At 40.1% G+C, this 15,995-nt stretch overlaps 2 protein-coding genes across 2 annotated transcripts; both read right to left on the reverse strand.

Annotated features, from left to right (window-relative positions):
* Positions 1-5,052: 5,052 nt before the first annotated feature.
* Positions 5,053-5,673, reverse strand: LOC115734184 (stress-response A/B barrel domain-containing protein HS1-like). The gene is made up of 2 exons (XM_030664806.2): positions 5,387-5,673; positions 5,053-5,294 (listed from the first exon to the last, which is right to left on the reverse strand). Exons 1-2 carry the CDS (start codon positions 5,524-5,526, stop codon positions 5,105-5,107), a joined length of 330 nt encoding a protein of 109 aa, XP_030520666.1. The 5' UTR covers positions 5,527-5,673; the 3' UTR covers positions 5,053-5,104.
* A 3,789-nt stretch (positions 5,674-9,462) lies between these two features.
* LOC115734181 (galactinol synthase 2-like) lies at positions 9,463-11,955 on the reverse strand. Its single transcript, XM_030664804.2, has 4 exons — positions 11,565-11,955; positions 10,915-11,235; positions 10,235-10,369; positions 9,463-9,880 (listed from the first exon to the last, which is right to left on the reverse strand). Exons 1-4 carry the CDS (start codon positions 11,898-11,900, stop codon positions 9,665-9,667), a joined length of 1,008 nt encoding a protein of 335 aa, XP_030520664.1. The 5' UTR covers positions 11,901-11,955; the 3' UTR covers positions 9,463-9,664.
* Positions 11,956-15,995: the final 4,040 nt, after the last annotated feature.

Raw genomic sequence — 15,995 nt, forward strand, 5'->3', positions numbered from 1 at the left:
ATGTCCCTAAAAAATTACTGGGTCCATAAAAATTCCTTAAAAATATCCAAGCGTTCGGATAAAAATCCCTTAACACTTATTCAATAATCCGAACTCATTAAATACTAATTCACTCATAAGCAGGTGAGGATTTTTAGGTCGTCACAGTAGAAGCAAATATGACAGTTGTGTATATCTATGCACACTTTCAAACAGCTCTTATATTTATCTGCTATTATATGTTGATGATATGCTAATTGCAGCAAAAGATAAATATGATATTCAAAATTTGAAGGCACAGTTGAGCGCTAAATTTAATATGAAAGATTTAGGTTCAATGACGAAAATCCTAGGCATGAAAATTCGACGAGATCGAAAAAGGGAAAAATTATATCATTGAGAAGGCGTTAGATCGTTTTGGCATGAAAGATGCCAAACCAGTAAGTACTCCTCTTGCTGCTTACTTTAGATTATCAATTGGTTTATGTCCATATAAAGATAATGAAATAAAATATATGTCACATATTTCATACTCTAGTGCAGTTGGTAGCCTTATGTACGCAATGGTTTGCACTCGACCCGATATTTTTTATGTTGTTAGCATGGTAAGTAGATATTTATCATACCCAGGAAAAGTTCATTGGCAAGCTATGAAGTGGATTTTGAGATATTTGAAGGGTACTTCAGATTATAGTTTAGAGTTTGGGAAAATTGGTGATTCTTACAAGATATGTTAATTCTAATTATGCTGGTTACCTTGATAAAAGGAGGTCTTTGACTGGATACATTTTTACTATTAGAAGTTGTGCGATCGGTTGGAAAGATTCTTTACAGCATACAATTGTTTTGTCTACTACAAAGGCAGAGTATATAGTTATTACAAAGGCAGTTAAAAAGGGTACATGGTTAAGAGGCTTATTTGGAGAGCTCAGTATGGATTATGATGTGATTGCCATCCATTGGGATAGTGAGAGTGCTATGCATCTTACTAAAGATCATATGTATCATGAGAGGACAAATTACATTGATGTGCGGTATCATTATATTCGAGACATTCTTGTGTATGGCTATATTAAGATCTTGAAGATTGGTACATAAAACAATCCAACCGATATGTTGATGAAGTATTTACCTATTGCTAAATTCAAGCATTGCTTGTATTTGGTTAATGTTTGCTGTAACTGAGTTTTACTCCGGTGGGAGGAGAAGATTGTTTATTACTTATGTCTACTTAAGGAATTCAAGACAAAGTGGATATTTGTTGATATGTCTTGAATTAATTATGGGCTTGAGCCAACGTTAGGGTTTGAGGGTAGTAGTATAGATATTGCTCTTTCTCAAACTATTACGTGAAGAAGTATATTTGAACCGCCTTTTGTAATTCTTGATTCTATAATGAATTTCGCTTCTTCTCTCCCCGAAGTTTTTTCCGCAAGGGTTTTCATGTAAATCTCTTTGTTCTTTTCTTCTTCTTAGTTTTAATTTCGTTTTAGTTTTCACATTGACATAACACCGACGGCCCTCGCCTTTTTCCCCTGACGGCCGCTGCTTCCTCTCCCGACGGTGCCACCTTGTTCCTGACAGACCGAGATCCACAGAGAAGCTTTGTAGCTGCTCGTTTCCTGCTGCTTGGAGGTCCTGCGAAGATCCAGACTTAAGACCCATTTATCTGCACGTTCTTGCCGAAAGTTCTCCTGAAAAGAACAATACAACTAAAGAGGGAGAAGGAGTTTGAAGTGCGGCCTGTGCTCCTTTGGATTTTTGTCCAGATCTGTTGAAGAAAGTTATGCAGATTTTGTCTGCCTTCAAAGTGTGACGCCACTTTGTCCTGTTCGCTTGCCACTACTAATTGTTGCACCGTTTGACGAAACTCCAACGAAAGCTGCTGTGGAGCCGGCGTTGTCCAACCCGCGAAGGAGTCCTTTCTATCTTCGTCCGAGAATTGCCAGCTTGGTCATCAAGTTTTGCAAGTTCGAATTTCGAAGGTGAATTTTGCAATCAAGGTAAATTATCTTAAATTTCTTATCTTAAATTAATTGAATGTCATCGAAAACAAGTAGGAATTCATCGTGCTCCACCACGCTTTTCACCAAGTTTGTGATGTCAGCTTTCAAAGGATTTGACCAAATCAGATGATATTTGTGGCTCTCAAGAAGGTTTGTCCAGATTCTGCAACTAGGATTTTGCTTTCTACCCTTGTCGGATCACCATGGTGCTCCTATCGAGGTCATACAGTAGTTTGTTTAGTATTCTAACTAATAAAAACAAAGGAAAACTAACTTTAGATGTAAACAAGAGCACCAAGGTTAATACTTTGTGTGGCGTGGCTCTAAGAAGACAAGTTTAAGAATAGTAGCCTAGCAGCCTGTCCACACCCCTTTCGCTGAAAACAAGCTCTGATTGAGTCACCGAAATGATGTAAGGACAAGTCTCTCAAATCTGAACCATATCAATCACCTTACCCAACATAATGGCACACTCCAAAACTTCGGTTCTGTCACACATAACTAACTTATTATTCAATCACATCGCTAAATAGACAGTCACATCAGCGAATTTTGTCCAAAATTAGCCGAAATGATTCATTGACAAATTGTTAAAAGGTTTAGGACTAAATTAGCTGTCATACAATAGGTTTATGACTAAATTGGTATAATTAAAAGATCTAGGATTGAATTGACACTGTATAATAGGTTGAGGATTTTTTAGATGATTTTTCTGCGTTTGTTGTCATTTAAAATCCTCGATTTCTTCATTTTCTGTATTTTGCCCCCTCATAAGGCATTTTATGCGTTATGATGGAATGTGAAAGTTCGGGGATACTTTATGAAAATGGGCTTGAGTAAATGTACATGTCTTTAGCCTAAGTGATTTTGGAAAAATGCAAATAACATTTGGTAAAATATCCTTTGAATTGAATCTTTTTCATTTTATCTATCCACTTATTAAAGTTGGACTTACTTATGGTGGGGGTCACTGGACCTTGGCTAGTGTCCGGCGGCCCCGGGCCTCGATTCAAAAAGATGAAGGACCAAAAAGTATAGAAATAGGGGTTAAAAATTCCGCATCTCGCTGGGGGTAACCGAATCCTTTCGATTCGTTTTCCTCCCCCAACGAGATGGGGAATTTTTAACCCCTATTTCTATACTTTTGGCCCTTCATCTTTCTCGAATCGAGGCACGGGGCCACCGGACACCGGCCAAGGTCCAGTGAACCCCCACCAGACCATGGACGTGGGCCGCGAAGCCCCCGCCGACCGAGGGCATCGTGGTCCTCGCTAGCGGCCAGCGAGGGCTTGTGTGTTTTGTGTTTCAAAAATAGTGCATATGCAAGAGTTCTGAGTGTGACAATGCATGCGGACACAATTAACTAAATATAGCTTACTTAATTATGCATAATTATTCGTGAAAATGACAAGTCTGTTATTATTTGACCTACTCATACGTGTATTATTGTTATTTCCGTCATATACGAAGTGGGATTATGAAATTCTAAGTTATTTTTTGGAGAAAATATTTAGAATTGTGAAAATACTGTCGGAAAAAGCACAAGGTTGGGATTTTTCACCTTTATAATGACAACGAAGTTTACTTTTGGGATTTCGTAAATTTATTCCAGCAATATAACAACTATAGTGGAGTAATGATCAAGAAGTTAGTAACTTCACAATCGAGATAAACCTAACCGAATCAAATAGAGGTATGATCTTACCTTGTGTTTAAGATGCAAAATTTGAGCCATATTCGAAGATAAGTTTTTGAAAGTGGCAAAACTTGTACCGGTTGAAGAAACCTTGCCCAAGGCTGGACCGGCCCTGCACGAGGCCATTTGTGCGTCGCCACGTGGCAACCTGCCACTAGCAGGCACTGACCGTGGGCTTTTTTTTTTTGTTTTGAATTTTATTCTAAATTTAATATACGCTTCTTTGTATATTTTTTCCTTCTAACAATGGATCGAACTTTGATTGAGAAGATCATCTCTGCCCGACATCCAGTTCATCTGATTTTTACGCCCGCGGAAAGGTCGCGACCCGAAAATGCTGTCCGATTTCCGGAAACTATTCGGATCGCAAATTTTTTTCTTTTTTTGGGGAATCGAGCTATACTGGTTATCATGGTGACAAAAATTTGCAATAAGTTTTGATCAACATGGTTCTTGTATAGTTGGAGATCCCGTGATTTGACCTTTATAGTGGAATTAATTGGTTTGGTCAGATAACAAATTTCCGGGCACCTCAAGGTCATTCGGTCATGGCTAAACGTATTGGTATCTTGAGAACCAGCTATATGATCTGGATAAACTAGTGTCTTTGGAAAGCAGTTGATGACACGAGTATAACACAATCGTATTATCTAATCGAAAATTTATTGAAAGTGTTATTTTGGTCAGATTTCAACAATGTTGTGAGACTTAGGTTTAAAAAAAAAATGTGTCTACAATGGCAAACAAGAACCGTGAGAATGATAAATTAATAATCAAAGTCCCATAAGCTAATGATAATTATTTAATTCTATTATTAGTTATGTGTGGTTGGATTATCATTGGTACATTGCATAAAAATGGTTTACCTAGGCTAGCAAACAAAGCACTTAGAATAACTTTCTATGGCTTAGTAAGTTTCGTAGTCTGTTTAATATGTTTTCTTGTCACGGATTTAATTATGAAAATGAGGTTAGCAACTTTTATAAGATGTTTGACAAGTGCCTCGCCAAGTCTTTAACATTTTTGATAAAAGAAAAATGTCTTAACATTTGTGAGTTTGTACTTTCATAATTTTTATTATGGAAAATACTTTCATAATAATCTGACAGTATTGTCGGTTATTTCTAACCGAAGATCTATACATCATCACTGCGTGTTTTGCATAAAGTAATTATTAATTGAAAAATCGTGAAGTCAGAAATAATAACTATCATAATAGCAACTCCCCTTTCATTATTGTTGTCATTGGAAATATAGCTGGTCTAAATACGAATATATTTTGCAAATACAAGTCGCTAGACCATATGGATCTCATTGACCAACACAGTAATACAATTGGAATTCAAGTTTTTACTCACGTCCGACGTGTAAACTTTTATTTAAGCACGACATATACGGAACATGGTGCGATTTGAATCGATTTTTAAGTACGAACGGTGGTCGGCTTGAAGTCGACCACGAGGACCTTCTCCAACCTGGGGAGGAACCGTTTCGAGAACTCGACGTGGGCCGGATGAGGTAAGTACTCCGCTATCCCCTCGGTGCTCTCGAACGTCGTCTCGAACACATGCGTGAAGCCTTGATGGGCGTTCTCGATGCTCACATCCCTTCCCCTGTAACATCCATCCACACCAGAAAAAGATCAGACGACGTCGTTCAGGTTAGCGAGAGAGAGAGAGAGAGAGAGAGAGAGAGAGAGAGAGACCAGTGGAAAGACTTCATGGGGGGGACGAGGTTGACGAGATTGGCGAAGCCCTTGATGAGTTCTTCGATCTGGTCCGGCGTCGTATCATCCTTGAACCGCACCAGCAGCACATGCTTCACTAGACCTTTGGCTTCCTCCATTTCTCAGGCTTTTCTCTGTGCTTGCGACCGTCCTCCGGCGGTCCCTTCTACTTATAGTTCTTGCTAAGCTACGTGTACTTTTCCACCACCCACTCCCATGTCGGCACGATTCCTCCCTTTTCTGAACTTTCTAAATGAATTTCGTCACTCCACAGTTCCGCCGTCACTGGTGACTCGATTGTAATTTCCATCACGTGATGCCGTCTTGGAAGGATGGTTTGACCAGATCAACGTGTCGTTTTCCTTTAGATCAGGTGCGTTTCGATTCATTGGTGGTGGTCAATTGGTATTCGAATTGCTTCGTAGATATTTTTCGTATGGACACTGTTTCGTTTGAACTAAAAATAGTGCAGGGACACTTGTCGCATCCGAGAAAGTAATGATTATCGCAAGAGAGAGAAGAAAAAATAGAAACCCACGAACATAAGAGAGACATATATAAGTCTTATACACCTCAGGATCACGTCCTCAATCTATTTCCCGTATCTTGGAATGCACAATTTTGGGTGAACTGCCCAACATGGTTCACCGGCGGCGACAGATGAACTCTGCTTCGAGGAAGATGTGCGAGTAGGAGACAACAGAGACACTGCTCGGGTGGAAGATGACCGTTCTGAGACTTCTCTCGTCCAAGGTTTCAGATGGTTGGAATCTAGGAGTTTAGGACACCAAGCAGCAGAAAGGCCGGCCATCGGTCTGTGAACAAGAAAGGTTAAACCTTTATCAGCAGCGACATCTTCGTCGTCCACGGTTACTAAGCATTTCTAGTTCGAATCGTTGAGCTCCTTGGTAAACACCATCGCTATGTCCTCGGAAGTATAAGCAAAGCGAACGAACTAAATATGAAATTGCAAAATTTGCGTGGCATTGTGAGTTCGCTTCTAACACCTGGAGCTATCACCAGAATTCTTTTCCTAGGAACATCCACTAAAATGGAAAGAAGTTGACACCACCAGGGATTAGGAATGTCAGCCGCGCGACAGATGGATGTAACCGGAGTTCCTTTCCAGGAACATCCATCGCGTGAAGGAAAGGTGACATCGCTAACCTGGAGAGATGTCGCTGCGCGATCGATCGCTTATGGCCATTGCATTTACTCTGCTAGTTTTACTGCTTGAACTTCGAACTAAACAGACCCTGCATAAGGGGGATCGAACATAAATAAGCTTAGGCCTGTCAAATGGGTCTAAAACCCATTTATGAACCCATTTTTGTTTAAATGGGTCACCCTTTATTCTCACACCAGTCATAACGGGTTTTAAAAATCATAAGACCAAAAATAAATGAGTCATAAATGGCTGCTCTTAACCCATTTGGAACCCATTTAATTCATTTAATCCAAATCTCTTCTTCTTCAATCCTCAATCTTCATGCTCTTCACTCGCAACGCGACACGACACCGCTTCAAGATCTTCTCTCTCCCTCTACTACTCAACTCAACTCCTGCCGACCTACGACTCTCATGGAAGCTGGCGGATCACCCGAAGCTGCCCAAGGGGAAGGTGATCATCGCGGTGGTCTTGGCCGACCGGGTCAAGGCCAAACCCGACCAGTACAATTGCATCCACATCGCCGAGACCCGCACCACGGACTCACTCAAGGAGGTGCGTTTGCAAGCTCGGTTCTCTATGTCCTTTTTGCTTATGATAAATGATGGCGAGTGTCGGATTTGGGTTTTTAGTTGATTTGGTTCCGATGCGTGGATCCGAGTTGCTTCGGTTGATTTGTGTGGAGTAGTGCAAATTGGTTGCTAGTGATGGATTGTGGAGCTTTGATAGAGACTGTCGAATGGATTCGAGACTAATCTAGATATAATTAGTGCTTTTCCTTGGTTGTTGATGCTAATCCCGTGATTTTGATATAGATCAAATATATAAGTGTTTTTGCATATGAGTCGGGTCGGATATAGGTTAAAAATTTGTGTTGCTCATAAATGGGTTATAAACGGGCTAATAGGTCAATTTCGATCATAACATTTATGACCCGACCAACCCACCCATTTGAGACCCCTAAGTGAGCTTAGTAATCAAGTTAGGGCTATTGACTATATGGGTTGCAGGCGTTAAAACCTCCGACGTTAGATAGCTGGGTTTAGCCCTTAATCATGGGCTTGAAAATGTTCTTAAAGATTGTCGGGAAGAAACAGCAACAAATTCACTGAGATCTTAAATCTATTCGGGATCAACATCTTCCCCAGCAATATAACCAAAGATAGTATCACCAATCCAATGTCAAATAAAGCCAACAATTCTATGATTCGTTCACTCACATTCTTTATCTCCCTTGCCTTCTTTAGCCTCGTCCCCGTCGACAGGATCATGCAAATCTTTACAGTATAATATGCTTTCCATATGAGGCTTCTAAATAGAATAACTCGAGATACTTAACTTAAACATGATGCTATTAGTTTCCTCCATTTAATTCATAACCTTACTATAGCTACGATACCACTTTGTTGGGGGAGAAACGGCAACAATTCACTAGAACTAAATTTTTCCAGTATCAAAATCTTTCCCAAAACTCGACCAACTAATATCAAATCAACCTCAACAGCAACCAGCCATAATATACCGGCAATGTATGGAGTGATTTGAATTGAGATTTGACTCTAGCGCCACCGATGTTGGATGACCAGCCGGCCCCCCAACCATTAGTAGGGGGCCAGCAAGCGTCTGTAGATGAAGAATGATTGAGAAGGCCATGTGTTAAACATAGTGACACCGATCTGCTTTGAGGAGGGAGATTTTGATTTCTGCTAGCCGGAAGGAAGGTGGATTGACTTCGATGCTTTAGCTTCGTTGTCGGCCAGAGCTCCTAGGCGACGACCAGCTACCCCTTTTGAGCTCAAGCGACCCCTTCTTGATTACCTCCTTATGCTAAGTCAGATCCAAAATGCAGTGCCATTCAATGATTTAGCTGTAGATGCGGAATCATTAGTAAGGGCATGGCTTAAGCCAGCTCTTGACCGAGGGTATGACATCGCTTCTCGATCAAGTATCTTACTCGATTGAAGAAAGACGGAACTCTTCCTTATATACGATAACAAATAATGGAAGGCGAAGGCTTTGCCAACAAGCAAAAGGCTTTCTATCATAGTTGCAAGGGTTCCAAACCTTAACTACAACCTTAAATACAAAAGAAAGGCTGCTTTCGGTTGGTTTCATAAGGGGGCTGCTCACTACAAGCTATAGCTCTCAGCGTTGTCTTAGATTGAACGGCAATAAGAGTTGTCGACTTTCAATCTCTAAGGCGGGTTTCCGCTGAGAACTGAAGTACAATCAACGGAAGGCTTCCTTGTCTCGTCTGTCCTTCTCTCATTCCTTTTATCGAGCATAATGATGCGAATCAAGCACAAATTTTACATGGAAAACCCAATGCAAGAAAAATCATGGGACCACTAAAAAAATCCACTAATCACCAAGTACACAATAGTCTGTCTCAAGTCATAAAACTAGAGGCTCAAACATGAACAATACAATCATATATCATTACTCAAAGATAAATTAGAGAAGGATTCCAACAATTAGAACCGTTCACTCTGTAATTCTTGATCTCGCGAACAACATGCTAAAAATTTCAGCCTCCTTCCGGCAAGATTTGACCGTCGAATCTTTGCTGAACGGAGCTGCTTGTTCTCCGTCGAAGAACCGTCGGCCCCTCCCTCTCGCTCCTTCCTTTCGAATTTCTTCTTTCCGTTCGACCAAAAATCAAATTCTTCTTTTCGATTTCGACAAAAACATGAATCTTCTTTGTGCAAATGATGATGATGAGCTGGGCCCCATGAGGCGGACCCAGCCCAACAGAGATAACATAAAACAGCTCCTACTTCACCCCACAGAAGAGATGAAACCTCACTAGGTCAACAAAAATCACTGAAGCGAATACCACTCATGTAATTTTTCCCGTGCATGATAGCTAGATTAAGAAGATTAATAATATTATAAAATTTCATATTTATTTATTCGCATAGAAGTTATGCCATGGGTGGCAGCTTACATATTCAACACAGCTCATGACATTTTTTTTCTCCTCTAGCATCCAAAGTCCAAGAAAAGGTACAAAAAAAAAAAAAAACGGAAAAAGGAAGCCAAGCTAGAGCAACATAAGAAGGTCATAACCATGGTTGTTAATTATAGGTTTAAGCTGCAGATGGAGCAGTTCTCTGGTGAACGCCGGCGTCGGCCTCGGACAAAGCAGCAATGAAGGGGCCGAACTTCGTGGAGCTGTCCGAAGTGGCGTTCTTGTAGTTCAGAGCTTCATCCTCATAGATGTCCCACCATTTCTTCACCAGCATCTTGATGTCTTCCCTCTGCATGTTCTCTTCCTTCCCAGTGTACCTCCATGGCTTTGACCCCTATCATTGATTAGCAAGTGAAAACTGGCTTAATTAAACACCATTCATTGCCATTAATAAACCTAATTTGGGTTTTTTTAAGGCATTCTATGAGGATTTATCATGGATACAATATCGAGAATTGATAGCTGCTGATCTCGAGAAATTTTATACTAATTGATGTAGAAGATACTAATTGATATAGGTATGAAGCAACAGGAATATGCTGTCTCCCTGGCTAGAAATCGATGTTTAATTTGTTTCATTTTCTCATTCTTGATGGCCGACACTTGTGCGAAGAATCATGTTAGCAAAACCCCTTTAGCGAATTAATTCCCTACATTTGCTAGATAATATAAGAGAGGAATCACTCACCGCCGCGCAATAGTGGACAACCTTCACTTGGTCGACGTCAACGTTCTCCGGGTGACGCCACAGCATCGCCAAAACAAGGTTATATATTGGAGGAATTGGCTTGTATATGTCCCTGAAGTACATGTTCAGAAAATCCTGCGGGAAGAAACATGCACTTATCTCGCATTAGTACAAGATTACGGTCAATTATAGCTAAGACAGTCTAGCAAGCAAGTCCGGTGTAGTTGTTGCAGGCGTTATATATGTATATGCGACTAGATCGCATGCGCAAACGAGTCATGTCGAACCTAAGTAAGATATTGCTCAGAACTACATGATGCTTGTGATTTTAAACAGTACATATAGAACAGAAATCATTCATGTACACGCTGAGTCGGACTTCAAGAAGCTTCTTTCAAATACAGAATGGCCATGGTTGAGAGTGACATGAGAGAGACTGAGCCATCCTTATTAGAGAAGGGGCAATCATGCAGGCAACGATGTTTTGTAGCTAGAGACTAGGGTACATCCAAATAACATGGACGAGATATATCGACATCCTCAAATTTGTGGCTATGTTAATGCGGTCTAATATTTCGATTTTTCACGCTTTACGCCTAAACATATCTATTTTGGACAATTTGGCAATGCAAATTAGCACGTTTAAAATGAAAGCAATTGATTAGGGTTTTTTCGTATACCTGCTCAGCAAATGAAGTGGTAGGGGCGACTTTGAGGGTCTCCAACAGGTCATGGTAGGTCAAGAGATTGGGCTCGTACACGAACATGCCCGCGTTGAAGTACAACGGCGGGGGCGGGCCGAGCTCCGGGATCCACGGCACTCGGTCAGGGCACTGTTGGCAGTACCCGATTTTGTATTGAGGGGACGAGCTCCAGGTCTTCTCGCAGAAGCAGTCCATAACGGCATAGAAGTAGCCGTCGGGGCCATCGAAGAGGTGGTCGATGTTGTCAAACACTTGAATGTCTCCATCCAAGTATATCATCTTCGAGTACTCCACAAACTGCGAGCCGAGAACCGACAAAATTCGATCAAGTCGTTGTCGTGCACGAATGCAGATCATATGTCTGAATATTTTGTACGTACATTGCGTATGGAAAAGGGCAAAAAAAGAGGGAATATACTATAGAACTTGTCAAGGTTATAATAATCAATCAAAAAATGAATTGAATCCTGTGAGGATATTGTAAACAACCTTTCCATAAGGGCTTCTAAACAAGAATCTTCATTTCTTTTTCCAAAAAGGACTTTTAAACAAAAGTAATAGCAGAAGTCTATGTCAAGATTTCTATTTTCATGATGAGGAAATCCAAAAACATCGGAGAATAGCACCTCCCAAATGCGAAGCTTCGAGTAGTTGATGACGTAATAGGCCATGGCGAACTCAGTCTGGTTCTCGGGCGGATACACTGGCTCGATCTCGCGGACGATGCAGCCCTGCAACTCGAGGATCTGGCGGTGCTCCTCCGGCACATCGGGCAGACACGCCACGACAAGAGGGTAGGCCGACTTCGACTTCCTCAGCCCCTTGGCCAGGCCGACCACGCCCTTCACATAGTCGCCGGTCCCAGCCAAGAACGTGACGTACGCCCTCTTCTGCACGGTACCGCTGATGACCACATCATCATTGCAGCAGACTGCTTCGGTCATTGCCACCGGTGGTGCCATCTTATCAGTAGTTCAAGAAAAGAGGAGGGCGGAAGGAAAGAGGTGATAGGAAGAAGAGAAGTTGTAGCAAACTTTGAGGAAGAAGATACGATATGAGAGGAAAGGCAAGATATGGAGTTCTTGTTGTAGGGAGAGAGGTGGGGACGTTTATATAAGCATGGAGAATGGGGGGTCGAAATGGGAAGAATCGAAAGATATGGGGGTGAAAATGGGAATGAAATGATTTGAGCATCTTTGTGATTTCAAGATCACGATTCTACAAATTTTTTTTTAGACACACGTGTATCATAAGATGGGAGGAACGTCAGATTTTCCTTTTTAACAAGAGAAATTTTTTACACATGCCTATTCTGAGCACACGACACATTAAAAGTAGGGCAAGATTTGAAAACAAGAGAAGCCATGGATGGAATCTTGTGTTAATCCAAGGAAACAAAAAAAAATTGTCCTTATTTGCAAAAGATAATGGAAAAATGTCCTTTTTTGCAAAAGAGATGGAAAAAATACCAACCGTGGATTGAAGGATCACGTAATCTTGGACGACCCTTTTCGATGATTCAAGGGTCCCGATTCGTACTTTTGAAAATATTCATGTTTTTCTTTTACAAGGAAAGAATAATAGTTAAATTAAGGAAAGAATTCTATCCAAAAAAAAAAAATTAAGGAAAGAAAATGGTGGCGGTCGTGTGCCTGTGTTCTTCGAAATCATGCCTAACCAACCGGTGAAAACCGTACAATCCTCGTCCCGTTGATTTTTTTCCTCGTTAATTAAGATGGGGATAATTGACCATTTCAGTCCTTTTTTGCACTTGTCGAAGCTCGAATTTAATGCGCAATCTTGGTTTGATAATATGTAGGTGGCTACAAAGTTGAAACCAATGAGAATTGAGTGTTTTAAAGATGTGGTTCATTCATTCTTTCTCGTTTTGTCTTTTTCTGTTTTTTTGTCGGATAATTAGGCAAGTCATATTGTTTAGGGGGATATGATCCTCGTCCTCTATTAATCAATTTCACTCTAGTCTATTTAGCATAGCACATTTAGGTTAACACAAGTTAGCTAACGCCTCCGACCAAAAAAAAAAAAAGTTGATTAACGACAAAAACCCTTTGGCAGAAATGGAAGGTAAAAACCTAGACTTGTGCATGTCTCTGTGTCGGGAATTATGATCTGTTTATTTCGCAAAAAATGATTGATACGAAAAATATTTTTTTTAAAATGATCACTTACGTTGCTTATGAAAATCAATAAACAAAAAAAAAATTATTGTCTATTATTGACTAATTATTTCGGGCAAAACATGCGATTATTTTTAGAATTTTTTTTTTTTGAATTATTCATTTTTGCGAAACAAATGGAGCTTTAATTTGCATAATTACATTGCTAGTGTATAATAAAAAATAGTATTAACATATCTGATGATCAACCTAGTGATAAATAAAGGAGTTCGACTTGGTTCCACGAATTCACGAGTTCGATTTAAGTTGTGAATGAACATCCAAATGGCTCGTGCTACATTGACTAGACGTGGCTTATCTCGTGTGGAGAGACTTCCCCACTACCGGCACCTTACTTGAGGCAGCGATGATGGACTTGCCAGCCTCAGATTTTTGTATCGGCGGTGCTACTAAGCGATTACGATCCAAACCGAACATTACATAACTAGTGGAAGATTTTTATGGCAATGTCTAGAGTAGTAGCTGGCGTTGATCCCGTCTCCCATCCTTTAATTAATGAAAAAGGAAAAACGATTTTACGTATAAACAACGTAGAAGCCCAAGACATAAGTCGATCTTGGTGATGCTTGAAAACCAGTACTCAGAAACCTTTTCCATCAAAAATGTTCTGCCATTCGTATCAGGATTTTAAGTCCTTTCAGCATATGCGTACGCCAAAGGATTGGAGAGAACAATATGTTCCGCACGGTTCTAACACTTCGCCATCGAATCACACGTATATACGAAAAGGGTTCTGAGCATCTGAAGCCATTATTAGGGTTTTCAAAGGTGGCATTACTTTTTGCACACGAGATGCAGACTTCTCCTGTCTTTTACCACAACTCACCACCTTTGCGGTTTTGCCAGCTTCTGGTAGTGGGATGGATACCACACCTACAAGGACCCGAAAACGAAAGTCCAGAAAGATTCGGGTATTAATGAGAAGCTCAAATACTACAGATGGTTACAAATTTAACCTAAAATTGATGTGCTCAATGATTCAATGCATGACTAGGCAGAAACATACGCGTACCCTGTTATTGCATGAAAGAAATGGTTTGGACTGCTAGCATGATGCAGTCATGACTAAAGCGATTGTCTTTGGTGAGCAAAAATATCTGCAGTAACTTGACTTTCGGCTTATTGATTTGAGGATATATGTGGGTTGAGGCCACGACACGAGTTCGCCATCCGCAGTATCATTAGTTATAAATAAATCTCTTTATTAAATCATTGATCGTATTTTGAATTTTATCTAACCTAGTAATAGAATAATTAGATATTCAACTTATGCATTCGTCTAACAGTTTAAGCTTTTAGAACAGTTGGCGGTGATTCCACAAAATCTCATATGATATCAGAGCCGGAAGTTCCGAGTTCGGATCTTTTCGGGACCACAATGATCCAACAAAATCTCACACCTAATCTGCACCATTAATGTGACATTGTATAAATTCTGAATTAACTCTTTTAAGGTGGTCTTTCTCGTCATGAAAACGATTTGCGCTTTAAGAAATCAATCATATGTGTATCCATGAATTTGCACCACTTGGAGATGAGCTTTTTCCTTTGGTATTTTGGGTAGTCATTTTCATTTTATTCTCCAAATGAGCAAAAAAAATAAAATAAAAAAGGAGAGAGTGACGAGATTGTAGACCCACTTTCACTCTCCTCACATGGCGTGAAAACAAGTGTACATTGGGGCCAAAAAGATTTTTGTTGGCACGTGCTTTTTCAGTTGCAATAGAGAAAGCAATGGGAAGGGATACCATCCCCTCTCGCTTTCTACGTGAGGAGAACATTTTTTTTTTTCGTATCATTGAGTATATCAACATTGGGAACTCTTGGACTCCGTTTGTGGCCAGGATATGCAGATAAGATACCATTTGTAAAGATGGAAAATTCCCTTGCTCTTCCCTTTTTTTCTTTTTCGTCTCTTATAACTATAATTAAATAAAGGGTTCATTACAAGACTAATTATTTCATGCGATACAAGCGATCATTTTTTAGGAAAATATTCTCTAAATAATTTATTTTTCGGGAAACAAACGAAGCCTATTTATGTTGATCGAATCATAACTAGTCTTCTTTCATGGATGTGGCATCTGATGGTCCTTTAAGGACGTGGGTTTCCTATTTGCAATAAGCTAAATGAAGGCGATCCTAAGAATGCAAACAAATCGAGCTTTCGGGACGGAGAGAAGAGACCTCGAGTCGCAACAATTGAGAGCCTTTAGAAGCTCGTCGATGATGGCAAATCGGCTCAGTCATTGCTCATCAAGAGCAATGCCGAGAAGCGAACGAGAAAGAGATCTATGACATCTATCATGATCAGACATGGTTGCTCAAAGTGGGAAAATTATCAAAAAAGTGTTAAAACTTATTGCGATTATGTCAATTCAATCCTAAACTTTTTTTAACCGATTGAATTCTAAATCTTTTACAATTGTGCTAATTCAGTTCATTTGGCAGGTCGGCGCTAACGTTGCTATTTTTTAGAAATATTTTAATAATTTTTTACTTTTGTAATTATTTTTCAGTAATATTTTTCTCTTTTCTTTTTACTTTTTTTTTTTTTTTTTTGCAACCCTACTAGCCACTAGCCCCCTAGGAGAGGGCTCACAACCATCGCCCAAATATAAGCAAAGACCGTGGCAACCGCGGCAAGGGTCACGAGCCCTTGCTCGTGGCTAGGCAAGGGTTACAAGCCTTCGCCCAACAGCCGGCAACGGCTAATGGCCAACAGGACTGCTAGCCCAAATCCTTTAAAAAATAAAAAACAAAAGTAAAGAAAAAAGAGAAAAAGTTATTGAAAAAATAAAAAATTATTGAAAAAATAAAAAATTATTAAAAAAATTATCGCATCAGCACCGGCGCTAA

Source organism: Rhodamnia argentea, chromosome 6, assembly GCF_020921035.1.
Source record: "Rhodamnia argentea isolate NSW1041297 chromosome 6, ASM2092103v1, whole genome shotgun sequence".
Classification (NCBI taxonomy): Eukaryota; Viridiplantae; Streptophyta; class Magnoliopsida; order Myrtales; family Myrtaceae; genus Rhodamnia; species Rhodamnia argentea.